A 27,594-nucleotide genomic window follows, 5' to 3' on the forward strand; every position below is an offset into this window, starting at 1 on the left:
AAGTCTTTATTTAATTTTTCAAAGAATTGTAAAAGTCTGTTTTTAGTACTGAGGAAACCAAACGGCATCGTCATAGAGTTCAAGTGAATGAATAATGACTTACTTGTTTAAAAAAAATTGGCTTCAGCTGACTTAGCTTCATTTACTCTAAACACAAAAACTTCAAACTAGAAGAAGAAAAAGACCTTGTGAGTTTGAAATTTTACAACAGAAAAAAGGTCAGTTAGATGGCTCGTTTGGGTGGGTGTAGGGCTGATGCGTGGGAAACCAGGGTTTGCTTCCCAGGGGGGGCAATAAGCTCAATCCAGTGTCTGTCCTTACGCAAAACCCTTCATACTATGTAGCTACAGGAGGTGTCAAGTCTGGGTTTCCCTGTGCCGGTCCCCTGTTAAAATACAGGGTTGTGTCAGGAAGGGAATCCAGTTTTAAAACCTCTGCCAAACTAAGTGTGCGAGTGAGTGAAAGCTGATTCACTGTGACGATCCCTGACGGGATGTACCATGAGGTGAACAACAAAAACGTGAAATACTTTAATAACAGGAAGAATCTTGCTACTATAATAACATCACTTAAGTGCAGCACAGGGGACAGCAGTCTTGTGGTCTGGAGATATATTTAAGGTCAAACACTGGAGATGAATACAATAAAAAATAGTCTCCTTTTAAGTTTCTAAAAAAAATTAATTCATATTTTGTCACTGACCTTTGAAGCATTCACCGAATTTTCTTTTGTTTTTTTTAAACAAGTTTTTAAAGTGGGTTTAGAAACTGAATGGATAGATTATTTTAAAAAGGAACTGCCCCCACAGATCATACCACCGTCTCCACCCCCTGGGTCACATTTGACTTAAATTGAATAAAGCCGATGGATTACATTATGCACTGGAATCTCCTGGTCTCAGTCTGACAGCACGCAGCTCAGGTAAGACTTTCAACCATTTTTCTTACTTCATAACTCTACAATCCAAAAACATTGATAAATCCAGGTTGTCAATGTAAAGAGGACTGGTGTTCATTTTATTTATTTGGTTAAATAAAGGTTAAAAACTCAAATGGGACAGAATTTGCGTATAGAGGAAAATCTACTTTTCTTTAATCAACTTTTTTTGCACGAAAGAGGCAAGGTATTGAAATACGTGGCACAAAGGAGTACAGAGGGCTAAAAATATTATAGTTTAGTTTGTAAAAAATGTTTACCGACTTAATAAAGCTTTTGGAGATGGATATAGGAAATATCTAAGGTTTAAAGAACGTTAAACAAATTTCGACTGTTATAGCTACTGTCCTGTTTCAACCACAGTCGTCCATGCATCTTCGGATTGGTTAGACACCTGGTCCCAGTATCTGAAACAAGGACTTATCAAGTGAAAGGCAACTTTGGATCCTGAGGGACACTGGGGTCCAAAGTTGCCTTTCAGTTGAAAAGTCAATTTGGGGTACTTGTAAATGGTAGCTGTGGTGGGAAAACGGCTCTATGCTCTATATGTTGAGGGAAACAGCTGACTGAGATGCAGTGATGCAGAGTATGAATGTTTAGGGTTCCTCTAAAGTACCTATAAAGTTGTGTTACTAACCCTGTATAGTGTCTTAAATGTCCGTATCCTAACACAATGAGTCCTAACAAGGAGATGTGTAAAATATGAGGGGTTCAAATCTTGAAGAGCAGCTTTGAGAAACATTATTTTTGTTGTTTATGGAAATTATGATCCAGTGGCTTTTCTTTTTTCAAGGACGATAGAAATGGCTTTTTGTTTGTGTGGGATGTTTGAAAGCTCTAAGGTTAGGTAGTTTGTGAAATTAATATCAAAAATGGTAAAGCACTAATGTAGAGAGAAAAAAGATGGTGTTTAAATGTCATTGAGAGAGAACGGAGTGCCTATTTAGAGTTTTTAGAAAGTAGAGAAGAGACACTCAAAGTTTATTCTAGCGAAGTACCAAGGAAGATTTATTGAATTTGGTTCAGGTTGCATGCTGGCACAGTGGTTAGTGCTCTTGCCTCAAAAACCTGGTTCAAATCCAGGCTGCACGGACGGCCTCCGACAACCCCAAGACCCCGAAAAGGGATATAGCGGGTTAAGAAAATTGATGGATAGTTCAAGCTCATTATTCTTTTAACTGACAAAAGCTAAATGACATTTTGCATGTTCAATTTAAAACAGTACACCTAAAACTAAATTCATGGCAATCTATAGAAATATAAAAGTGTTTTTTGACAACACAGTTTAGTCACAAAATGGAAGTTTGAACTCAGACCAAATTAATGGCAATTCCACATGTTTGTGAATGAATGAAGGGTTGTTACTCAGAGCAACTGACAAAAGTACCTCTTGTATACAAACTAATTATATTATTATCTAAATAGTTTCAGTGGCTAAATCCAGGGAAAGATGCTTCACACTCCCTGGAATTCACTCCAAATTGTTGATCATTTGTCATTATGTTTTGTGGTGTAAAGAGGTAACAAGAGTAACTTTAGACCTGTTTTTTTTACTAATTAATCTACTTTGACAGGAATGAATGGACTTTAGAGTTGTTACTAAGTTAAAGGGGAATTGGCTTAGAGTATGGGAAGTATTTGTGACACTTTGATCTTTAATTTGGCATGTGTTGTATTGAATTATGTTTCTTTGGAATTTACTTTGTGTCCTGTGGAGGTTAATGAAATGTTGCATGTGATAGCTTTAATTATAAGGTCAGACCAGTGCTGCCAAAGCTGTTGTCATGACCATGCTTCTTATTTACCAGCTTTCCCTGACCAGAAAATTACCAGCATATGAGAAAGGGATTTCTGAAAAACAAGCTTGACCTTAGATCTTGAGAACATGAGATCTCAACAGATTATTGGACCATGGTGCTGCCTTGCCTTCTTGGAGATTTTACTTCCAGTCACTTGGAGAAAATACATTTTACTATTATTTTAAACAAGTTTTGTGTTTCTCTTTAGAAAGCTGGGGGCCCTGGTGAAGACATCTGATTCATAATGTCTGAACGCTATGACTGCACTGAGTGTCAGGAGTCCCTGTACGGGCAAAAGTATGTACTGAAGGAAGAACAGCCACACTGCATCACGTGCTATGAGGCACTGTACTCCAACAGCTGTGAAGTGTGTAAGAAGCTCATCAGCTGCACCAGCAAGGTGAAACCCAGATTCTTCTTTTTCAACGTTTAGTAAAATTTAATTATTCACCAGTACAATCTTTTAAGAGTATATTAAACCTGGAATTTGTCTATTACTTGTGAATAAATGACCAGCGGGCTCAAAGTTTACAGTTTAGCTTTTCATAAACTGTGAAGAAAATCTAATTTCTTCCTTTGATACTAGTTCTTGGTCAACACATAAAATGGGAACAAAATAACAGTTTAATTATGTTGTGCAACAGCTTCGGAGGGCTTGTACTTTTCGTAATAGTTGAACAGCAATAACCATTGACTGTATAGGAGAACTCGACTCACAACATCTGGTTCCAATCTGTATTGTAGAAAAATGGCTACTGAATTGACTTCATTTGGTTGGAACCAGAAGCTAGGCATATTGTATGGGTGACATCACACTCCCTCAGTCCAGTTCTCTTATACAGTCAATGGCAATAACCCTGCAACATCGAAAGGGCCTTTTGAGATAGGTGAAGTTTAACACTAAACCAGTGTACTGCACAAATATTTGACTGACATTGTCAACATAGCATATACATTATTAAGTGCAGGAAAGTCCATGGCCAAAGATAGGTGGAACTTATTTTACTCAAGGAGTATGGCTGCCCTACACCAGAAATGCAAATTCCTCTTTCATAATAGTCCAAATATCAATCCCACATGCCAAGAAATAAATTCCTAAGGTATACTCATAACCTTTACTTCTGCCAAATGCACAACTATTTCCACTTTGGAAAAGATGACACCAGACAACACACTGATAGGATGGGAACTTGCTGCACTGTACCAGATTTTTCAGTTCTTTTTAGTTTGACCCTTAAAGTTCAGCAGCAAATTTGCTACAGCAAACAACGAAACAGTCTCCTTGGGTCATATTCAGATGTCTTGATTTAAGTCTTTGTGCTTGCAGGATCTTTCGTACAAAAGCCGTCACTGGCACAGTGACTGCTTTCTCTGCAATAAGTGCACCAGATCACTGGTTGACCGACCTTTTGCCACCAAAGGTGATCTGCTGATGTGCACCGACTGCTACTGCCATGAGTACTCTGCCAAGTGCCATGCATGCCTGAAGACCATAATGCCAGGTTTCTTTCTTCCTCTGTAGACTTTCAATTATTTGTATCAGGTTAAGGGTATACCCTTTATTATTTATTTGAAATTCTCTTACAATTGTTTTTTTCTGATCTATACACCAACCAGGCACCAAGAAGATGGAGCACAAAGGCAACAGTTGGCATGAGAACTGCTTTATTTGCAACCATTGTCAGCAAACCATTGGCACCAAAAGCTTTGTCAAGAAGGATAACAATAACTACTGCATGTCCTGCTATGAGAGACTGTTTGCCCTGCAGTGCATTCACTGCAAGAAGGTAAAAAATGTAACAAAAAAGTGTAAAATGCAGCAATATTTCCCGTTCAACGGTTATTTTCCAGAGTAAAAAGAATTCCTGCAAATGTGTTCATGATATTAATTTATCAAGCTTATATAGGGATGAAATTACTAAATTGAAGCTAATGATGCAGTTCTAAAAGGAAGTGAATGAGGAGGACGAATCCTAAACAATCTTAAACCGTTTGAGCAGAAAACAGATGGCCAAGCAGCCAGTAGTCAGAGACATCTCCTGGTGTTAGGAGCAACAAATCCCCCTGACAGACGTACTGGCGTTCCCAGTGGTCTTTTAGTCATGATTATGCATATTTGCTGCAGCTTTATTAGAAATACGCCTCTGGGTCATGGGTGGGATTGTTGTCGTGGAAGTAATCCTATGTGAAAATCCCATCATTCCTTTGTTTACACTCTCCCACTAGTTTACAGACCATCACAACCTCAAGCAATAGCATAGCAAAGAAACGGTAAGCAATATTGGGGCTATCCAGCCATACAGTTTTGAGCCAGATGCCATCTGCTTGTGATCCATCATAATTTGAATAAAGAAATACTTAATACTCTTGAATTCCTCTATATACGTCCTCAATCTTGAGAAAAATTCTACTAGAACAAGTAAAAAACACCAAAGCACCATGTTCATTGGAGTATTGATTAAGTTTTGCACTTCTCTAATAATTAAAAATATACATTGAAAATCATTTAACGTCATAAAACAAATGTCATGGAAGAAAGGACGACTTAATTGGTGCAATAATAATGATTTGAGCATCCTTTAATTATTGATAATGCTCACTTCGAAGGTTAACAAGGTAACAACTACAGAACCCGCATCAAACTTGCACTGAAGGAAAGAAAAGTGGTATGGGCTCCGGCTATGCAACCGTAACTTCTTTTTAGGTGTGCACTATCACTGTAGATGATCACTTTTTAATTCACACCTGCAGCCAATTAGAATCAAGTATTCACCCGGACCATGGCACAGGTAAGGGATAATGGAAACAAAGTGTGAATTATCAAAAACACACTTTGCGGAAGCAACCATGGTTCAGACTTCCACGTCGTGGGTGTGCATAATCATTGTGGATAATCATTTTTTAATCCACATCCATCGAGTATTTACCTCGACCATGGTGCAAAAAGCAAAACAGATAATGAAACATTAAATTTTATAGATTAAGACAAAATTCCAAAAACCAAAACTTAAAAAACAAAAACGAAAAAACATTTTGGAAAACAAAAGCAATTTCCAGAAAACAAAATGAAATGTTAAAAAATGAACCACAATAAAAAACTGGAAACAATAGGTATTGTGGGACATCGCTGATTAAATGATGATATTAAAACATCATCATCCAATCAGTGATGTCTCATATTACCTAACTTTTCTATTTTCTGTAAAAAAACATATCAGGAAGCAAAAGTAATTTACAGAAATCAAAATGAAATGTTAAAATATACAACAACACAGACTATGGAGTTTCTCCTTTTTTACATTCTTGGATGCTGGTGTGCCATGGGATTTTTGTTAAAGAAAAAGTGTACCTTGGCTCAAAATAGGTCGAACAACATTGTTCTAATTTCACTGTTCCTAATTTACTTCAAAATTTGTGTAAACTGTAGACCTATTATTGTTGAAATGATTACATTTAAGGTAATCTACATTTTACAAGTTAAGGATGGTCAGGGCTCCATGGACACACTCAATCTTGTCTAAGGTTAGAAGCTAAGCATACTCAAGACCAGATTGTCTTTGGATGGGAGACCACCTTGGACTACCAGGTGCCTTGAGTTATTGCAACCACACAGGGACACTTTCCAATGATTCTATGTGCTGGTTTCAGGTCCAGGTAAATGTAGGGGGTTGGGTCAAACTGATTGTTTGGGTGACTTGCTGTAGTGACCCCTGAAGGAAGAAGATATAAGAAAAACAAACCTTAAAATAAGGGAAAAACTACTCATTCTGACACTTGAAATCCTTTTTGTTATCCTTTAGCCCATCACCACTGGAGGGATCAGCTACCACGACAAGCCCTGGCACAAAGAGTGCTTCGTTTGTACTGGTTGCAAGCTACAGCTGGCTGGACAGCGCTTCACTTCTCGGGATGACTTCGCCTACTGCCTTGAATGCTTTTGCAGCCTATTTGCAAAGAAATGCATCTCATGCAACAAACCAATCAGTGGTAAAACAAAAAAGGCTTTGTTTGATTTACAGAATTTGCATGATGCTGCTAGACGAGTACACCCATGCATGTGTGCTTTTTATTTCTTAATGGTCTAAAGAAAAACTAATATTTTTGTCATTTTAGAGCATATTTTCAAAGTTTAGAGCTCCAGTGTCATTTTGTTTTTAAAAGATTATGGACATTTTTGCTCTGTTAAGTTACATTATAAGTAATATGAACGGACATTGTTTTGACATTGCTAAAATGTGAAACAGTAAACATAAACTAAAAGTTTGTGAATGCTCTGCCACTTAAGTTTATAGATGGCTTTTACAAGCACAACACAATTCTTTTTTTTACATTACTGTTTAGATAAAAAATGTTTTTTAACCATAATCACTTAATATAGCAAACGAGCTAAAAAACCGAAGAGTAGCTTTTTTTGTTGGCATCATTGACTGTATATGAGAACTGCACTGAGTGATCCCTCCCCCCTTGTGTTCCACATAGGAAGTATTCGCTGGTTCCAGGAAGCCAAACATTTATATTTGTCCCAATAATCTGTCTGAGGCATAATAAAATCGAATCGACTAATACCATTAAAAACTGATTTCAAACTAAGATTAATGTCATGTGCGGGGGAGGCTCGAGAGCCGGTAGGACCCAGACGCAGAGACGGAAGGCCAACGGGTTCAGGACTAGAGGGTTTAATGTCCAACAAACAAAAGGCGCTGCAGAGCAGGATGACAAAAACAAAACAAAAACTCACTGTAGCGTGGCGAGGGACATGAAACGAGGACGCTAGACAGGAATGACGTAAAACACACGACCAGAAGTTAATGGACCAGCACAGGAGGAAGGCAGAGACAAGACTTATATACAGACAGGGCAGACAAGACACAGGTGAACACGATCAGGGCAGATGGGGACCAAAGGAAGTAAAGCTCAAGAAACAAGACAAGACAGGAAACCTTTCAAAATAAAACAGGAAACAGAACCAAACAAGACAGAACAAGAACTAAAACGTAAAACAAGACACAACAAACTCAAACCATGACAATTAATCTATAATCGAATTGAAATTGGAAAATACCATTTGGAAAGGTTCATTTTACTTTAACATAAAAACGACCAAGTGTCATAATTAAATTCCTGTTTCCTTGTCTGTTTGAACACATATTTGATTTACACTTGATTATCTTGCAAGAAATACAAGGACTCTGGAAAACTTCACATGCACTGGTCAGCACCGAGGTATTTGTCTCTGAGTCACACTGGTTAAAGCTTTGGCTAAAGATTTCCTGGATCGATCTTAGGTCAGTGAATCAGATAAAATCGGATTGTTTAAAATGAACCAAAATCAAAAGGGAATCGAATCAGCAATCACAAATATCGACTTGAATCGCGTTAAAATGACTCGTTACACCCCTACAAAATGTTCAAGTTATAAACTGACCCATCAGATGCCTCATTAAAAGCAAAGGGTACCCATTGGCCCCCACCTCGAATATTTGATTGACAGTATCTCCAAAGCCTGTTTTCAGTGGAACGGGTGTAGACTTCGAACAAGCTTACTCCTGATTGATTACAGTAGTAATGTTCAATCAATTTGCTTCCCTACCCCTTCGGCTTCTCCCTACCCTGGCTCCAACAAGCGATGTCCGTATCATGTTAAAATGGCGACTGAATGGACTTCATTTAGCTTGAGCCTGAAGTGAGGCATTTTCTATGGAGGATGTCACACTCACTAAGTCCAGTTGTCTTCTACAATCAATGGTTGCTACTCACATCGAGATAACCTGTTTTTCTTGGTTAGACAAGAAAAATTGGCATCTGTTCTCTTCAGAAAACAAGTAAACACTAGTTTAGAAATAGCATTTTAAAAACAGTATTCATCAAAGCAGTTTTGAATTCCTCTTTGACTTTTCAAATTAGCCCAAAATAGTTTAACTTTCGAGGCGTTTGCTTACCTTGTGTTAAAAAACTGAGCATCTTTGATTGGAAATGCTTAGTATGCCAATTTAATGAGGTGTTTAAGGCAAAAAACAAAACAAAAAAAACGAGTTTAATGTTTGTTTTCTTCAAATAAAAATCAATTTTTTAAATAATTTTGAATTTTTCTTTCTAAAAGATGTTTTTAGTTTCAAACATCAATTAAACGTTTGTCTTCCTAATCTTATTTTTATTGTTGATATGAGCTTTAAAAATACATTGAATATTTAGAAAATATTGACTGAAAGGACATTTCATTTAAAATTTAAAAAGAAGCTCTCTTTCAGGACTTTTTTTTAAAAATCATAACATGTAAAATTGTGACAACTCGGATTGAAGCCATAATCCAGCTAAAGTCCGTCAAAAATAATATTTAATGTGGATTTAGCTTTTCAGAGATCATGTGCTTTCCTCTGCGTCTCCAATCACCATCAATTACAGGTTTTGATTGCATTAATGTGATCATAAGACTTCTGTCTTCTGTTTTTATTTTAGGTCTGGGGGGCAGCAAGTACATCTCATTTGAGGAGCGCCAATGGCACAACAACTGCTTCAACTGCAAAAAGTGTGGAGCGTCTTTGGTTGGACGAGGGTTTCTGACATCCAAAGAAGACATCTACTGCCCCGACTGTGGCAAAGACCTCTGAGTTTTTGGCAAAGAGAAGAAACTGCATGTGCTACATAATTGATCCCACTCCATGACCTGCATGCCATAATATCCTATTCAATATTGACTGATATAAATAAATAGTTGGCTTAACACAAATATATTTTCTGGGAGCCAAGCTTGATGTTTTGATGCAAGGTACAAGATTTCTATTAATCAGTAGTTTGATCTAATGCAGTTTGAATCTATCTGATAAAACCCAGCTAATGTTTGTAATTATTAGCTCTTTATTAATATCTAATGAAAGACTTAGAAGGAAAATCTTACCTAGTACTGGTTTTTTAATGTCTCTAACACCACCAAGGCAGTCCATTGTACTTTACAGGGGGAAAAAGTGTGTACAGACTCGGCTCTAAAGGACCTATATCATGCTTTTCTTAAAGGGCCTATACCATGCTGTTCTTAAGCCTTTTATAGTAATCTATATTCATGTAAGATAGTACCTTTAGCACACAAAAGAGGACATTTTTATTGAATATTAGTATTATTATTATATTAATATTATCCAATTCTTTTCCAACCTGGAAGAAAGACGACTTGATCTCTGAGGCACCGGCCTTCGCTCCTTGTAGTTTCATGACGTCAACTTACAGTCGGCCTCGGCAGCATGTCTACATTCCACCTATGAAAACAAACATCCAAACTTTTGCAAAGATGGATGTGCATGTTTGTGCATATAAAATAAACATGTTTAGTTGATAACTACTAGCTCTGCCGAGAAAGTAAGTGCGTGCGTGTTAGCCTGGGGGCAGTGCTGGCAGTGCCGATTCTTCCTGGTAGGGGCTGTTTCTCGCTTATCTACTTCACAATGTAAGAACCCGTTCGTTTTCGTGGATTGGGAGGGGCTGGTGTTCAGGTTTTTAGAGTTACTCCGAAATGTGTGAATGGATCATAATACCACTTTTGGGTTGTTTTTTGTGAGGAATGAACATCGTAATTCACTTAAAAGCTCAAAAAGCTACATCTTCATGATATAGGCCCTATAAATGCACACTAGATAATGGTTCGAAAATTGGCTACTCTCCAACAAGAACGATTACTTTAAAGACATTTTTTCCTTTATGACATTTTGGAACCTTGTGTGATCCTTTCCTCAATGCTTGTAATAAACAGTATACATGTAACATTGCGGGACCACATTAAACTTAATAAATGTATGCAATTTAAAATTGAACATTTATGGAGATAAAGTCAAATTTGACATACATGGATGTATGCATGCATCATCTGTCTGTTCTATCTATTGGCCTTCAACTCTATATTCACCACTCATACAACAGTTTTTTTATAATTACATCTTAACTTTCCTTGCTTTGCCAAAGTTATTTGGCACAAAATATTTGTTTTGGGGACTGTATTTGTTGTTTTTTGGGGTTTTTTCGAAAATAAAAGATTTAGGAAAAAGTTTCTGGTCCATTTTTATAAATATTAGGCAGCAACCTTGAAAAAAAAGTTGCATTCATCAAAAAAAGGTTTCTGCGCTTGGAGGAGGTGGTTATGGAGGCGTATCAAACTTCCCATATTTCGCAAAATTACAACGGAAAGACTTTTTTAGAATTAAATGAGTAACATGACCAATAACTCTGCACATGCAGCCAGTTTGCATCAATTTTCTTAATCCGCTGGGGCTGCTGGGTTGCCAGAGAATGTTGGGTGAAGGAGGGATACACCCTGGACAGGTCGCCAGCCCATCACAGTGCCCATGGTGCTGTGCGGTCCATGGGTGCCTGGCCGGATGGCAGACAGACAGCTGGTGCAGGATCAGTTGGCATGCTCAAACTGCAAGCCAGTCGCCCAACGACGGCATAGCTGGAGTGATAGCACTCACTGCACCATATCCCGGCATAGCAGCTCGCTATGTCAGGCGGTAAAGCTAATTTTCTTGCTATGCCGGCATCTGGGCAGCTGGCTGGCAATGATGGGGAGGCATCCAGCTCGGGCCTCAGAAATTTTATAATATGTTTTGTAAGTATTGTTCAAATCCATGTTATTGAATGACTTTTTGTGTGAGTTTGTTTAGGATTATTCACATAATTATCATTTAATGGAAACAGTGTAATTGTGAAATTGTGTTTTTTCGACATTTCTAGAATTTCGATAGTTTTGCGCATATGTGTAATGGAAACACAGCAACAGTGTCCATGGCTTTAAAAATAAAGTTTTTTATTTTTTTATTGTCAGTTTAAGACCCCTTGAATTTAGAGAATTAGAATAAAGTTTAGAATTCAAACACATCATCAAAGAACAACAAACAACAATAAGTGAATGTTAACTTTCACTAAAGATTTAGCTTAGTGAAAATAAGAACTGACAGAACGATCCCTCTGATAACATGTATTCTCATCCCGACAGCTGCAGAAACTCACTTTTCTTTGTGGAAAGATCTTTTCAGGCGAACGGTATAGCGAACCGGTCTGCTTTGCTGATGAGTTTGATTGACAGCTTCACTAGCCAATGGTGACATTAGTTGACCTGCTCCGTCAGAAGAGTCTCAATATTCACCGTAGAAAAATCTCTCACGCACGTGGGGAGATTCACAAACGAGAACGGGATTTTGAATGCACATTCTGCAATTCGTATGATCTGTGAGTTCACATCACATGTGTAACTAAAAATCATGTTTGTGAAGCACCTACTGTGCATTTCTGATACATTTATTGTGAATTTCTAAAATGTTTTTGTGAAACACAATGTGCACATTTGTGAGAAACACTTTTTGTGCATTTGTAAAACATTCAGTCTGCATGTGTGAAACACAATGTGTGTGTCTGTGAAACACAGAGTGTGCATTTGTGAAACACAACGTGTGCATTTCCAAATTTATTTAGCACGTTTGCATAAAATGACATTTGTAAATTGAAGTGTGTGCATTTGTGACTCGGAGTGTGTGCAATTCTGAATTTTTATTTAAACTTTTTTTATTTTATTTATAGAACACAATACAAAACAAGTGTGCAATTCTGAATTATGAGACTGTTCTGACCTCATAGGGGTGCGCTGTCCAATATTTCACCCAGGGCCCTTCAACTAGCAAGGACTGCCTCTGTCTGTTCCTGCACTGATCCCTTATCCATCTGCAACCAAATACTACTTTTCTCGTGTTACTACTTTTAGCGCTCAAGTGACTGACATGTAACTGAGAGAATCCTGTCGATTTTCAAAACTAAGATTTTTCAGAATAAAAGATCGTCCAAACGTAGTCATTTTGCTAGTTGAACTTTACAGCTCAAGTGATCGAAGCTGAGAGAGAATCCGGTTATTTTTCAAAATAAAAGATTGTCAAGAGTCAAAGGAGGGAAGAAAATGGGCAAAGTTGATTATTTCTTCCGCGGCCTGGTGCCAATTGATAAACGGACCGGTACCGGTTCTCGTCCCGGTGGTTGGGGACCACTGCACCGCTATTTTGTTCTGCCCTTTGTATTCACATACCTAGAAGTTCATTTGTCACCGTACGTCATGTAACTTTCATGCGCACAAGTAAAACCTAAAGGGGATTAAAAAAATAGTGTTACAAACGTCCCCTTCTAACAAGGAAACGTCTTGTTTCCATACAAAACAATAAAGAGGAATGAAAATATACCAGGCAAGCTTTGTTTTACATACCGGAAGTCGAGAGCAGGTGCTACAGGAAGTGCTCAGTACCATTGCAGAGCAATTCTGACGAGCTAAAGGCGTTTTCCAACTGTTCAGCTTTAGCTAGAAGGTATTTGCCAAATGCACGCTTATATATTTAAATGTTATTCATTCATGCACAATTTTATTTGATCTTGGGCTATATTTTGCTTTTAAGGAAAAGAAAGAAAAAAAGCCGAAAAGCAGCATGTTGGCGGCTATCTCAAAATTAGCAAGGCTTTGTTAGCATCGTTGGCAATGAACATTGATTTTCATTCAGATATAAATGAACGAAATGAGCCATCGTTGTGCTTGTTAGTTTTCGAATGTACCATAATTAAGCCTTCTTTCGTTGGGTTAACTTTAAATATGTTCATGAAGGTTGAAATTTTAGCTTCTTCAACCGTGAATTGCAGTAGTTGAAAAATATCCCCGAACCTTGTCGAAAAAATTTGAAAGAAACCGAAATGTTTATGTATGATTAGTATACTTGTTTTTTTGTGAATAGGACACATCTACTTTTTATTGCGCAAGCAAATAATTAAGCTTAACATAACGGAGACACGACATTCAACTGCAAATACTCATATTCAGCTGAACAAAATAAAATTAATACGATTTAAAAAAAATACAATTTGCTGTAGAAGTTGGTCCATTGACAAAATCTTTGGATCTAAAAAAAATGACAGAAGCTTAAATTTTCCCTTTCAGTTATGACAGAAGACACACCCTTTGGTTTGTAAAAGCTGATTCAGGAAATTCTGCATCAGTTTTGAAGCTCAAACTGTATCAGTGCACTGATAAAACCTGGAAAGATGGTGGATCTTTACCAGCAGATGTCATAGCAATGGGTGTTTGTGGAATTAAAATTTTAATTAGGAATTTTATCCTGGAACGATTCCTTTTAACAATGATTCTTATCATCAACCAATTTGTGGATGATATGATTTATAGTCAATATGAGCCACTTGTATGTTTTGCTGCTCGTGGATGAGCTTGGATGAGCTGTAAAACGTTTCAAGGAGAAAGATTCAGTTCAGCTGTATTGTGTATAAATAAAATGTAAAAATAAAAAAAAACTTTTTTTTCTTGTTATAGCATTAAAATTATGATTGTATTACCGTATATATTTTGAATCTTTTCAATTAAAGTCCCACCCCAACTATATTTATATATTTTGTAAAGGTGTTTCCCAGTGGTCTTTTAATAATGATTATGTAGTTTTTAGCAAACATTAAAGAGCCTTCGTCGTTTTCTAAGACAGTTTCTGCAGTGCTGCAAGACTTCATATTAACTTTGCTTCTGGAAGGTGAATGGGATCGTTGGCATGGAAGTACCCCTACATTGATATCTTAGCATTCCTTTATTTATATGCTCTCCTGCTAGCTTACAGCCCCTCAAAACTTTAAGCTAACATTAGCATAGTAGAGAAAAAAACAGCTAGCAATCAGCTGTACAGTTTTGAGCCAGATGGCAGCTCAGGCGGAGAAAATGTTGATGGATCTGTTTGTCTGCAAGTTGATGCATCAGAATTGGAGCGGAGCAGGGAGACTTTGCCCCGCCCCTGGCAGTTGCTGCGTCAGAAGTCTGAGCTCTTTTAAACCACTGGGTTTCATCTGCTCCCTTTTCCATCATGGTTTGAATAAAGAAATACTCAGAAATGCAGTTTTAATCGTGTATTTTTTTACACATGTCCTCCATCATAAGAAAAATGCCATATGTTTGTTAAAACACCAAAAACACTATTTTCATTGAGGAAGGTCTTTAACATTTTAAAGAATAGTAACAGCAGACTGGAAGGAAAATGACAGACTTTTTACCTCATATGTTTGTCTTTTAATGATTTTTTCTTATTTCATCAGGTTGAATTTCACCATCAACTGAAATGAGCACTGCCATTCCCAACCATAGAAGGACCAAGCCTGGTGGTATGAACCACTTTTCCAAGATCTTGCCAGTATCACTTGCATATACTAAATTTCAAGTGATTTCAATTTTAATGAAATGTGACTTTCAAAGGATGAACTTGGTAACAACAAGAAATTATATATAAAAATATATAAAATCAGAGAGAACTCAGCTCATTATGCAGGGCAGGACTGATTGATTCTTACAGAGTCTTAATTTTAAAAGCTTTAAAACACAACTGAATAGTTGCAAAATGCTCTTTTATAAATAAGCAAAAACAAAATGGCGTATACTTATATAGCGCTTTTCTACCTACAAGGCCCAAAGTGCTTTACAGTCAAAGACCCATTCATACACTGGTGGCGGCTCCACTGAAGAAACACAGGTGCCCGCCTACCACCAGAGGCAAGGTGGGGTTCAGTGTCTTGCCCAAGGACGCATCGACTCATGGGCGTGCAAAGCAGGAATTGAACCTGCAATCTTATGATCATGGGTCGACCGCCCTACCGCTGCACCACGGCTGCCCCAAAATATACACGTTTGACTTTTATAACACAACAAAAAAAGAATTAGCTCAAATCAAAGCCAATAAATTCCAGGTAAAAGGTGCAGGTTCAAAATGCAGATTATTGCCAGATGCCAGTTTTGCAGAAACTCATTCAAGTACAGCACTGTGCTTTGTGACACCAGGAATGGCTTCAAAAACTATTTACGGTAGTTCGAAGCAAATTAATAAATACAAAAAAGCAACAGCTAGAGATGTAATAAATATTCCTTTTTGATGTTAGAAGTCTAGAAAATTGGAAATATATCATAAACCGTGTTATTTCCATTTTTCATCTATAAAAGATTTTAAACAGTACTTGCGTTTTAAGCATAACCTATCATTAAAGCAAAACGTATTAAGTATGCAGAATTTGCAAACATACTGATGACGATAAATTAGAATAAAGTAGCTGTGTTTATTTTCAATAAAAAACTGAATTTTTTTGCGCGTCTCTTAAAAAAACTAAAATAAAAAAAGTAATGAATACATTTATTTATTACGTAAAAAAGCGTATAAAAGCGACAGGATTTTCTGTGCTTGTAGGGATAAAGCCGGGGGCCACCAACAGTGGCGTTACTGGACCAACCTCCCAGATTCCTGGTCTATGCCAGAGCGCAACTGATAGTGCGCCAGCGGAGCGGAGCAGCGGACGAAGAGTGGGCATTTTTGAGAGCGACTCGGACTATGTGAAGCTGGCGAAACAAGGGGGGCACAAAGGTAAATTCTCTGTTTCATTGCACAGGGAAATTCAGATACTGAACAAGTGGCCTCCAGCTCTTCCACAAAAAAAAGATCTTGCCAAAATTTCTTGTAAATAATACATATTCAGAAAACTAAGGTAAGCACAACTTTAAAGCAGTTAAAGGTCAAAGCTGAGCTCCACATACATGATTTAGAGTGACCTGCATCCAGAGTGAGCTCTGCTGCAACTTTTCCTTGCGAATATGGAGTTGCCAATGCATACTTTTATCATGAGTAAATTTGATTATTGGAACGCCCTGCTTGCTGGTCTTCCAAAAACTAACATTAAGGACCTTCAGCTTCTCCAGAACTTTGCTGCAGGAGGTCTCACCAAGACCAGGAGGCGGGCTCATGTCACCCCAATTTTAAAATCCCTGCTTTGGCTCCCCATATGCTTCAGGATTGATTTTGAGATACTTTTAATAGTTTTTAAATGTCTTGGGCCTTCTTATCTGTCAAATCTTTTCGACAAATATGAACTCTCGCAGACCCTGAGATCCTGGGGCACTCCTCTTTTTAGTATTCCAGCTGTAGTGACCAAAACTTATGGAGAGGCAGTTTTTCAGCACCATGGCCCTCGTTCATGGAATAGTCTGCCTGAGAGCCGCAGAGACCATAGTTTCTTTTAAGAAAAGGCTTAAGACCCATCTTTTTAACCTGGCTACTACCTCATTTTTAAACTTTTATTATTTTATTTTGTATTTAGTTGTCTATTTTATCTTGTTTTATGAATTTACACTAGATTACTAATGATTTATTTTAATATTCCTTATGTCAATGTTTTAGTGTGTTTGTTTATTACTTTTATCAGTATGTTAACTTTTTAATTATCATTTAATTATCAGTCCTTCTTCATTTGGGTCTTCTCCCTCTTGGTCGGCTGCTATTCAGCTGCTGCAGCTCTAGATGGGGACCTGCATCGCCAGTCAGCTGTGGCGAGGCTGGTCCCCGCCTGTGATGCTGCATTTGTCTGGCTATGCAGCTATTCACAGAGAGGGAGCTCCCAAATACTTTTTTTTTCCAACAACCATCATTTTGTTTTCGTGCTCAGCCTAATTCCCATCGTCTATCCCCATCAGCTAGAGCAGGGGTGTCAAACTCATTTTCACTGAGGGCCACATCAGCATAGTGGCTGTCCTCAAAGGGCCAAATATAACTGATACATGTAACTAAATGTTATGAAAAATAAATGTAACTACCCCTTAATGTTAAATAACTCAATATTAATTTATTATAACTTTTTAAAGTGGCCCGCAGGCCTTGAGTTTGACACGTGTGAGCTAGAGGGTGGGACATGTGAAAGGGGTGGGGAATGTTTGTAGGTGGAGGAAGGGGCTCTATTTTAATTTTCGGGTTACATCATACTATACTTTTTATTTTGTTTTGTTTTAATGTAAGGCACTATTTTTGTGTTTTATAGGAAAAGTGTTATATAAATAAAGATTGATTTAATTTTGATTTGTCCAGAATTTCAACATGATATACAAATACAGCAAAACCTGCTATACTACCACTACCACTGATTGGATGGATTTTTACACTGTTTAAAGTAACGGAGTAATCTAATTACTGTTTTTACGAAACCTTTACTGTTACTGCATGTTAAGGATGATGCAATATTTGAAATTGATTTAATAAACAACACAATTCAAACGCACCACTTGCTGGTGTTGAGCTATAAAGTGCCTTTCTATCAAAAGGGGAAACTGGGCGGGTTGACAACAAGATAATCCACTAAAATTGGCTAAGGCCAGTGTCATGTTTCACGGTAGCCAGTCGGAGCCAAAATTGTTTCACACACAAGCATACTTAGCACTTAAACAGACATTGAGATTTTTTACGCTTTGAAGTATTGTAATTTTCTTGACAAACACAATGTTTACTGCAAGCTTGCACATGCATTACAAAACGCAATATGTAAAAATAAAAATAAAATCTATATATTATACATGAGATTAACGCAATAACATTTTTTAATTAGTTGTAATTAATTAATTGCTATTAACGTGATTCGTGCAGGTAATGAACAGGAACAGATGAATCTTCTCTGTCTCAATTCTTGCACTGAAGGTCAACATTGACCAACTTGTTAAGGCTGATTTACACTGGTACACCTGCATTGTGTCTCCCTTGCATTGCTTTGACACAAAAGATAGAATGTTTGCATTAATCAAGCAGAATATTTACATTGCTTCAGTCACGTCTGCGTCTGTCGTCCGTTACTCCGCAATGCAAGCTTTAAGCAGCCAGGAATCTATTTCTAGTTTCTTGACACGTCAATGTTTGGCCAAAACCTGGAGAAACTGGAAACGGGTCCGGGTTTCAAACTAAAAACTTCTGTAATTCTTAAAAAACAAAACTTTCTAACATTTTATTTCATATTAAAGGTGACGTACCCAGGTGATAACACACGTTAACAGCGGATAACACCGGCGTCCATTTTCGCCACGGACGACAAAAGTTTAAAATAATACAAACATTTTTAGAACATTCTACCACTCTGTACAGTAACATCTTTGCAAATTCAAAGTGTTTTCACATATTTGACATTAATGATGACTTGATCATTATTTGCTGACATCACATGTGTTGTCCGGTGTGATGTAACTTGGTGGTTTTTACATTATAGTAAAATAAACCTATGTCTCAATCCATGTGGGTATGTTCCAATTTTAATTCAATTATTGATTTCTCATTTTAAAATGATTTAATTAATGATATTTAATGATTTGATTCTGCTTCAGACAGATTGATCGGGTTTGATTCTAAGAATAGAAATCGATTCATCAAGTAATTGTTACACCCCTAAAATATGCAAGAGTTATCCCACAGAAAATATTAACTTTGTGTTAAAAAAAAACTTGCATAAAATTGAACGTTAAGGCTTTAAGCTTCAAGATTTTTCAAGCATACTATGAAACGATGTCTTTAGCTGCACATTTATTGATTGATTCAGGTACGTCTATTGAGAACAATTTCTCATTTACGACGACGACCTGAGTGTTGTGCTCCATGTCCATGAAGCGGTGTGTGTTCAGGGCTGTTTGAATGATAAAGTTGAAATGACTTACTGGCAAAATAGGCTTTTTATACCCAGGGAATGTTAAAATTGATGCCACCTTAAAAAGTGTTTTCTTTTAGAATGTTTTGGTTTTGGCCCCAATAAGAAAGGTACAGTGTTCACAGTGAGACATTATGTAACAAACACATGATGAGGTGTGTCCATCACCCTGATACAAACCCTCCTTATCGCAAAAATCCTTGAAGTGAAACGAACACTATGTAAATGACATCCACTGAAGTTTTCACAATGGTCCTTGACTTTTTTAAACAGTCTATTAGTGAGACTTCTTGCAAATCCGTCTGTTTAGGGCTTTGACTTGTCCATTCCTGGACTCTCCATTCATATTAAACAACCTTATGTCCAAATATGTTAAAACTTAAAAAAAGGATTCATAGGGTGTTCCATATTTTCCACAATAGTTTTTACTAATAACATATTAGCACAGTAATATAGTACTTTTTAGGTGGTTTAATGACATTTAGGTAAATATTTAGTGCACCCAGCCTTTGCCTTGGGTTGACTCTAGCATCCATGTGACTCCTGAATGGGGAAAAAAAGCGGGTTTAGAAGTGAGATGGGCGCAGGGATATTTCGACTTTTTTTTTAAAGTTAAACCAAGCATTACAATTAGGGGTTTCTTTTTGGCCTAAAACTATACAATCTACTAAGAGATTAGCTTCTATTGTATAATGTTGTGTTTTCCAGTCCTCTTTCTAATGTAAAATGGTTGTTGTAGTCTGTTTAGGACGATTGGCAAAAATCTGGGAAATGACAGCTCAAAGAAAAATATGACAAACTGTCCATGGAGACAGAACTGTAAACGTTTGACCACTGAGCTAAATGAGTTGTAAATTAAATATCACACTGAATGGTGGAATGATGCATCACAATTGCCTGTGGAGATTTTTCCCTGATTCAGAAATATTCTGACTCTTCCGGCAGGACTGCTGAGTCATGATGGGGACAGTGATGACAAACCGATGAAAGCATACAACCCGCCCAACTGGTTTGGAGATGATGAGTCTAAAAGGTGAGTGGATGAAGATGGAGGTCGGACATGACAATCAGGAGAGGAAACAAAGGCCTGCTCTCTATAAGGTTTGATAGAGAAAAAGGGAAACGGTCAATTACTTTAGTTGTTTTAAAAATCGAATGAAAGACAAGCAGGTTAGACTTTTTAGGACACAAACCATTTTTTTTTTCAGGATTTGAGAAATGAGTTCACACGGTTTGTCAATGGTGGTTTTGTGATTTCAGCGAAAGTAAAGCAACATCTCCTAACAGCCAGACCAAGGGGGAAAGGCCGCCTCTGGCTGCTCCGTTTGGCACTGATAACAGTCCCACCTGGGAAAGAGAGCCTGATAGCTTTTCTCATAATAAAGATCAGGTGAATTGACCAGACCAGTCATCCCTTCCCTGCCTTTTCAAACATTAAGCCATTCTGAAGCCTTCCATCTTTTTTTTGTTTTTCCATAATTTGCGTTCTTGCTTATTTTTTGCCTTTTAATAAATAAATAAATGACTTAAATATTTATAAACATAAAAATACATCAAATGTTTGAAATATTTACTGACATTTTCATATCTGCTAAGTGGCTGGGGAGAGCTACTTTATGTAAAATTTACTTTTAAATGTAAAATTAATATTAAAATATATTGGGGAAAAAAGAAAATTGGGTTATATTTGAAGTTACTTCTGATTAAATCTAATCCAAAATTTAAATATTTATATAATTTTATTTTTATTATTGATTACATAATTCCGTATTGCCGTTATTTTTCATGAGCACTAAATACTGCTTTATGTCAACTGTATCAATTTTAAGTCCAAATTTCCATACTTTAAATGACTAATTTTTTCTAAAAACACACAAAAAATGGATATGTAAATCTTTTGTTAGATTGCAAATGAAAACAAATAAGCTTTTGAGTATAAATCACATCAATTCTGGAATTTAGCAGTGATAACCAGCCTTAGATTCTATATTTACTCTAGTTTGAAGAATCTAATTTGAGGAGCTGAGGTTACAGGGACCTAAAGTGAAGAAACAAAGTGGAAAACCTAAAGCAGTGGTCTCCAACCTTTTTCAGGCCACGGACCTGTTTAATGTCAAACTATATATTTTTTATAACAGATTACCAAGATTCAATCAAACAAATTTGTTAATTTGTAGAAGTTGTTTCTGATTAGTAAAAAATTCAATAAAACCAACATTATTTTCATAGAATACTACTCTAACACTGGGAACTCAACCCAGTCTCAGATCATCTTTCAGGGCAAAAAGATTGATCATATTTAGTTTCTACATAGATCCTCATTAGTTGTGTATTCTTTAACACAGAGGAACAGATGCCTGCCAAATTCACCCTTGCTGTAGGAAAATTCATAAACGTCCGTTTTACAAGTTTATCAGAAACAACTTCCACAAATCAGTAACTGTATTTGATTGAATCTTCATCCTCTGTAAAATGGATGCAGCTAGTTTAAGCTTAGACTTTGTGCTAAGGTGGAGGCTAACAACCGGACGCTAATTTCAGCGACGTTCAACACTTAAGGCACGATGGATAAATAAAGCAAAGTAAAAGGACACAACTGTCATAAAACGTATTTTCTAAATATGATAATAAACATAAGTCCACTGTCCATAGTCTGCGACTTTATCTGCATATATGAAACATTCAAGAGTCAGTTGCCACATATTAGGCAGAGCGTTCTCTGGTACGTGGAAAGAACTGTCTCAAAAAATCCAAATGTCGAGGAAGACTTGTAGTTTTGTCTGTAAATAGCAGCTTCATTTTTCTCTGAAGTCGAAGGTTGTTCTTCAGTTTCCTCATTGGCTCATTTTTTCCCCCAAAAAACTCTCCAAATACGTTTCATTGTTTGGTGTTCGTAAGCTTTTTAGCTTTGGGCTTTTAACTTAGCGGTCCGAACATCTGCATAAAGTCACGTGACACATCAAGACAGATGGATGAGATGAACAGAATCTGGTAGTTTTCCAAAATTAAAACCTCCTTTCTTCAGTATCAGAAAAGAAACAAAATGGAAACTTCTAAATTTGCGTATGCATTTTTTATGTCTTTTTGTGCATTATTAATTAGTATCTTTTTCTACATTCTGAGAAAATAATAAAGGGATGCAAACTTTTTCAGAAAAGGTGAATTGGTTGTTTGTTTTTGGGTTTGAGCCATCTCTATTCATATTCTGTGCATGACTAACCCCACCTCTTGTTTTCTCCATAAATTTTCCTTTTAATATGTTTCACACCGACTCATAAGTCTGTTCCTCAATGAAACAAAGCGGTAAATTCATTTGTGTTTTGTGTGTTTATTAATGAGGAATTGGATGATGAATCCATCCCACAGGCATCTCCAGATGGAGCTGCTGATCAGATGGAGGGTTTGTCATTAGGCAACAAATACAAGAGAAGGTGCGAGTCTGCAGATCTATATTTTTCTGTTTTTGTTCATCGCTGTGGATGATTTAAAGCTGTTTGTGTCACCTCATCAGGTCTTATGATAAGAAGACTACTACCCCAGTCAGCATGTCCAAGCTGCTGAGTCATGGTTACATTGAGAATAAGAAGAAGTCCTCCAACGACGACGACACTTCAAGTAAGAAATTGAAACACCCCGATGCTACAGCAAATCCAAATTATTGTATTGAAGATTGTTTTCACTAATAATTCAAACTGATATTCAAGTCTCAATTGACAATTCCATTTGCAATTTGATCATGCCACTTGAAAATGCATTTTCATTATGTAACTCAGGCTTGCTTTTTTAAAAATGCCTTTTCCAATGAAGAATTCAATATGTAAAGAATCCAATTCAATCCTACATTTTTTTAAAGCAAAGTTTTAAGCAAAATGAATTAGGGGGACCTGGCTCCAGAAGAGACCCAGAAGTAGAAATTCTCCAAGATTTCATAATTGTAGCATGTTTTGTTAAAACCTTTTAATGCGAATAAACACATTAAAAAGCCTGAAAGATTAGCTTAAAATGGGGCAAAAAACTGTACCGGTAATCATTTTATCCCTTTCAAAAAGGATTCCAACAAAACCGTTCAGATTTGTTCAGCGGTTACAAGTCCTATTTTCTTTACTCTTAGGTGTATTCTAATGCTCATTCCTCATGAAAAGAAACCACAAAGCAGTGTTTTGATCCGTTCACGCTTTTTATTGATTATTCCTCTAAAAACCTGCAGTCTGACCCTTCCGAATCCACGAAAACAAGCTGTTTGTCACATTCTGATGTAGACAAGTGAGAATACAGTGGTGCATAGAATTCTTGGTACCCTTCAGTTAAAGAAAGTCCACAATGCTCACTGAAATGACTTGAAACATTCAAAAATAACAACATATTAAAATGTATTGAAAATTAAATCATCAAAATCAGCTATTACTTTTGAGTCATTGCTTAACAGAATTATCTAAATGATGGTACCCATAACTTAATATTTTGTTGCACACCCTTTTAGGCAATCACTGCAATTAAACGGTTTCTGTATTTGTCAATGAGCCTTCTGCACCTGTCCACAGGTATTTTGGCCCACTCCTCATGAGCAAACTGCTCCAGTTGTCTCAGGTTTGACGGGTGTCTGTGCCAGATGCAGCAAAGCAGCCCCAAAACAGAACTAAGCCTCTTCCATGTTTCATAGTAGGGACCGTGTTCTTTTTATTTGAATGATTTATTTTTGAGTCTATGAACATAGAGCTGATGTGTCTTACCAAAAAGCTCCAGTTTTGTCTCATCTGTCCAAAGGACATTTTCCCAGAAGCTTTGTGGCTTGTCAACATGCATCTTTGCAAATTCCAGTCTGGCTTTTTTTAATTACATTTTAAATTGTCATGGGTCTTTTTTAACATCTTTTAAAGGAAATGCATTTCACAATTTACAATTCAATATGCAATTAGGCAATGCATTTTAATAGAGAATTATGCAAATGCAAGTTCAATGTTGAATTTTGAAAACGCATCATAAAATTATTTATTTCCTTATTAAAAAAAATCAATTCCTTGTCTGTTTTTACTTCATTTTAGTCTCAAAGTAAATTAAATGTTTCTTTTCAGTTGTTTTGGCTTGTTTTCTAAGAAAGAACTGAAGACCACACCAAACCACCTGTGAAAATCCTACGATTCTAACAGTTTCTCACTTGGGGGCACTGTTGCCAAAAACAAGCTTTGACTAACAACAAAAAAGGCACCAAAAAACACATTGTCCTGTTTCAGATGATTTTTTTTTTATCTATTCATGCTACTTTGGATTTGCTGTTTGATGTTGTTTTTCCTCTATCTTGTAATCACCTTCGCGGATTGCTTTGCTGTAAAATCTTTAGACTAGGGCTGGACGATAAATCGTTTTTATCCCGCTGCTCTCTTGGGCTTCTGTTGTTTGGAGTGAAGTCAGGCTGTGTCTCGCAACAAGACAATAATGAAAACTGCAGAAAGCAAAGAGGAGCAGAGGGGGGAAAAAAAAGGCTTGTGCCTTAACAAGACCCCAAGCCCCCCAGCCCGTAACTTCTGTACACTTCTCCGTAGCACTTACGTTAGGCTGATGGAGCAGCAGGACATAAGGCAAGAACTGGAGGATAAACCTGCTGGACAACAGAGAGTTTGAGAGAAAGTCTTGATCTGGAGATAGTGGTGTTGTTGTATACTGATCCTATGATGCTATAATGCTATGCTAAGGAGCTATTTCGCGTGTAGCCACTTTGCAACCACAAACTGGTTAAAAGTCAGACTATATTTTGACGGAGCAGACTTCAAGACGTGGCAGATAGATAAAACAAATGTGAATTGATGAATATATATTTTGTTTTCTAAATATAAGTAAGGGTTAATGGCAGACGAAGTATACATTATCACTTTTTAATGCACGCTGTGGAAGCCTTTCACATTGGACGGTTGCTTCCACGAAGTGCTTTAAAAAGTGATAATGCATACTTCGAAGGCTATTCATCCCCTTATTCCATGGTCACTTACAAAATAAATAAATAGTAACAAGTTTTTAGTGCTTAATTCTTGTTTTTTCCCCAATTTGGATCGCGTACTATTTGTTACGTAGGCGCCGCACCATGTAACAAATAGTCCCTGTCGCGCCGCACCACCGCTGCAGTCAAAATTCGGCGATTAGATATACGGTATGCTGATCTTTCCGATGGGTTGAATAAAGCATCAGTTCAGAGAGAAAGTTCTCCTATTACCGCTTCTTTTTGTCCAGATGATGATGCTAAAGGTTGTTTTAAAGAAAAAAAAAACGTATTTTTTCACCGTGCGGTTATCCTGTGGTATATCACTTTTTAACGCACACCCAGCAGCCAATCAGAATTGAGTATTCACCCGGACCGTGGTATAACAGGCATTATTTCATTGTGAAAAACGTTATTAGCAGCTTCTAACATTAGTGTCTGGGGTTGAGCTGAAAAATAAAACACTCCCTTGCGAGAGCACTGCATCTGTCACTCTCAATTACATCAAGAATTCAAAATATTATAAGGTTGTAAGGCTGTTTGCATTATGATTTATTTGAAAAATGAATGAACTGGAGGCAGAATTAGGAAAAAGGTGCATCTTCTTTCAATCTTCTCCCCTTTAGTGAATCTGTCTTTTTCTCAGCAGGTTTTAATCTGAGTTTACAGCTAGATGGCAATAAAGATGTGTTATAAATTGATATATTTAAAATCAATTTATAATATATATATATATATATATATATTGTAAATTACTTTAATGCAATTTCATTTTCTTGGAAAAAATTAGGAAAGTACTTTTCCTTCTTTTCAGCTGGTTCAGACAACAGATAAAAAGAGGAAGTGTAAGAAATCAATTAAAATCTAAAATCTAATTTGCAAAATTCTGAGATTTTTCTCTTTTGGCCATACTGCCTACCTCTGCTTTAAACTGAGCTGCACCAGAGTTAATTTGCAAGTAAAGCAAAGCCCTTGTTCTGAAGTAGATCACTTTGTCTATAAAGTCTGAGCAAGATACAATTGTTTTTGAGTTGGAAAAAAAATGGCAAAAATTTAAGAGGTAAAAATCATGCAATTATTGGAAAGTAAAGAAGAATAACATTTATTGTTTTGTAGGTGTGACCTCAGAACAGACCAGCACCACCATGACGGAAGATGTGGACGACCTGGAGTAACCCCCTTCAGGTTTCCAGTCTGGACGGAACGGACGGGGTTTTACTGCCTCTTCCGCTTCACTCAAAGTTATTGTGCATCCACTGACTGTTAGGTTTTGTACTCATGCTTATGCAAAGGTACCATCCTATATTTATTTGCTAAAATTTTCAAAAACTTGTTCGGTTGCAAACCAACAAGTCTCAGCTACTGTAGTGGCGTTCAGACCAAGTTAGTGACGTTCTGAAGTGTTTGTGTTCATGTGTTGTATTTACAGTATGGTGAAGAATTTGTTTTGATCAAGCAGTCTAAGGAACTGCAGAGGCAAAGACACTCGTCTCACAAAACAAAAAAAACTCTGCAGCTGCGATCACATAATGCCCAGAGCCGCCACAAATTGTTTACTGACAGAGGGGCCAAATATGATTTTGAGTTTGCTGTTTTCTTTAGTCACAGTTACAATTTATCCTGCAGGTAAAAAAAAAAGAAAATCAGATTACAGCGAGAAGTGCCAAATCATTCCAAACACCGGACTACTTGCATCTGCTCCAAACTTTTACGTTTACAGCCTCAACATGCATCTTTATGCAGCAATTGAACAAACCGAAATGACTTGAAGGCTTTTTTTGTGTTCATGTTTACTGAAGAAAACACTAAAGTATTAATTTATTTTAAGCAAAACTGCCTAATGCAGATCGTGTTTACATTGTTTTCATCGTTTTGATCCATAAAACAGAAGCATTTGTGTTTGACCTAACCCGGCAATTAAAATTCCAATTCTGCAATAGAAACACTGATTTCTAAATATCTAAATTTAAAATCTTAACATTGCACATTATTATCCTTGTGTTTTAAGCTTCTATTGTTACTTTGCAACACGAGTCGAATGTACCATGTTTGGATTAAGGTGAAGTATAGGTTTGTTTTTACGCAATGTTATATATTTAAGTCCAGTCGGTAGCGTGCATCCAGCCTGTATGGGAACTTTTAGTAGCTTAACTTTGCAATGTCATGTGACTTGTCTAGCCCCCTCCCTCTTAAATTGTTGATGGGTTTTTAATTGTAGACTGAAGGAATCAATTGTTGTACAGAGGATTCCTGGAGAGTTTGTGTTGACTAGAAATCCGCCTGACCTGGCTCATTGACAGGACCCTGCTTATGTTGACAACTGCTAGCAGATTCTGAATTATATAAATAAATGGGCATGTGCATGGACCTGAGTACTGTTATTATTCCACA

General features: G+C 36.9%; 2 protein-coding genes across 3 annotated transcripts; both read left to right on the forward strand.

Moving 5' to 3' along the window:
• Positions 1-839: 839 nt before the first annotated feature.
• LOC101174895 (four and a half LIM domains protein 2-like) lies at positions 840-10,564 on the forward strand. The gene is made up of 6 exons (XM_004066514.3): positions 840-921; positions 2,944-3,135; positions 4,063-4,237; positions 4,353-4,522; positions 6,536-6,722; positions 9,192-10,564. Exons 2-6 carry the CDS (start codon positions 2,980-2,982, stop codon positions 9,341-9,343), a joined length of 840 nt encoding a protein of 279 aa, XP_004066562.1. The 5' UTR covers positions 840-921; positions 2,944-2,979; the 3' UTR covers positions 9,344-10,564.
• A 2,385-nt stretch (positions 10,565-12,949) lies between these two features.
• Positions 12,950-27,570, forward strand: LOC101175135 (uncharacterized protein C7orf57 homolog). 2 transcript variants are annotated; one of them, XM_023964750.1, is made up of 8 exons: positions 12,950-13,066; positions 14,838-14,903; positions 15,974-16,147; positions 20,178-20,265; positions 20,493-20,622; positions 22,572-22,663; positions 22,744-22,847; positions 26,320-27,570. In XM_023964750.1, exons 2-8 carry the CDS (start codon positions 14,861-14,863, stop codon positions 26,376-26,378), a joined length of 690 nt encoding a protein of 229 aa, XP_023820518.1. In that variant the 5' UTR covers positions 12,950-13,066; positions 14,838-14,860; the 3' UTR covers positions 26,379-27,570. The 2 variants fall into 2 exon arrangements, with proteins under 2 accessions (XP_023820518.1, XP_023820519.1); XM_023964751.1 differs by having other exon boundaries at positions 22,599-22,663.
• The last annotated feature ends 24 nt before the right edge of the window (positions 27,571-27,594 follow it).

This window comes from Oryzias latipes, chromosome 2, assembly GCF_002234675.1.
Source record: "Oryzias latipes chromosome 2, ASM223467v1".
Taxonomy (NCBI): Eukaryota; Metazoa; Chordata; class Actinopteri; order Beloniformes; family Adrianichthyidae; genus Oryzias; species Oryzias latipes.

Excerpts from the sequence above, each read along its gene's own strand:
- LOC101175135 (XM_023964750.1), top strand. The coding sequence starts at position 14,861 with ATGAGCACTGCCATTCCCAACCATAGAAGGACCAAGCCTGGTG. Across the intron at positions 14,904-15,973 it reads TAGAAGGACCAAGCCTGGTG|GGATAAAGCCGGGGGCCACC; the intron begins GTATGAACCACT and ends CTGTGCTTGTAG. Across the intron at positions 22,664-22,743 it reads GGCAACAAATACAAGAGAAG|GTCTTATGATAAGAAGACTA; the intron begins GTGCGAGTCTGC and ends TCACCTCATCAG.
- LOC101174895 (XM_004066514.3), top strand. The coding sequence starts at position 2,980 with ATGTCTGAACGCTATGACTGCACTGAGTGTCAGGAGTCCCTGTACGGG. Across the intron at positions 4,238-4,352 it reads CCTGAAGACCATAATGCCAG|GCACCAAGAAGATGGAGCAC; the intron begins GTTTCTTTCTTC and ends TACACCAACCAG. Across the intron at positions 4,523-6,535 it reads AGTGCATTCACTGCAAGAAG|CCCATCACCACTGGAGGGAT; the intron begins GTAAAAAATGTA and ends GTTATCCTTTAG.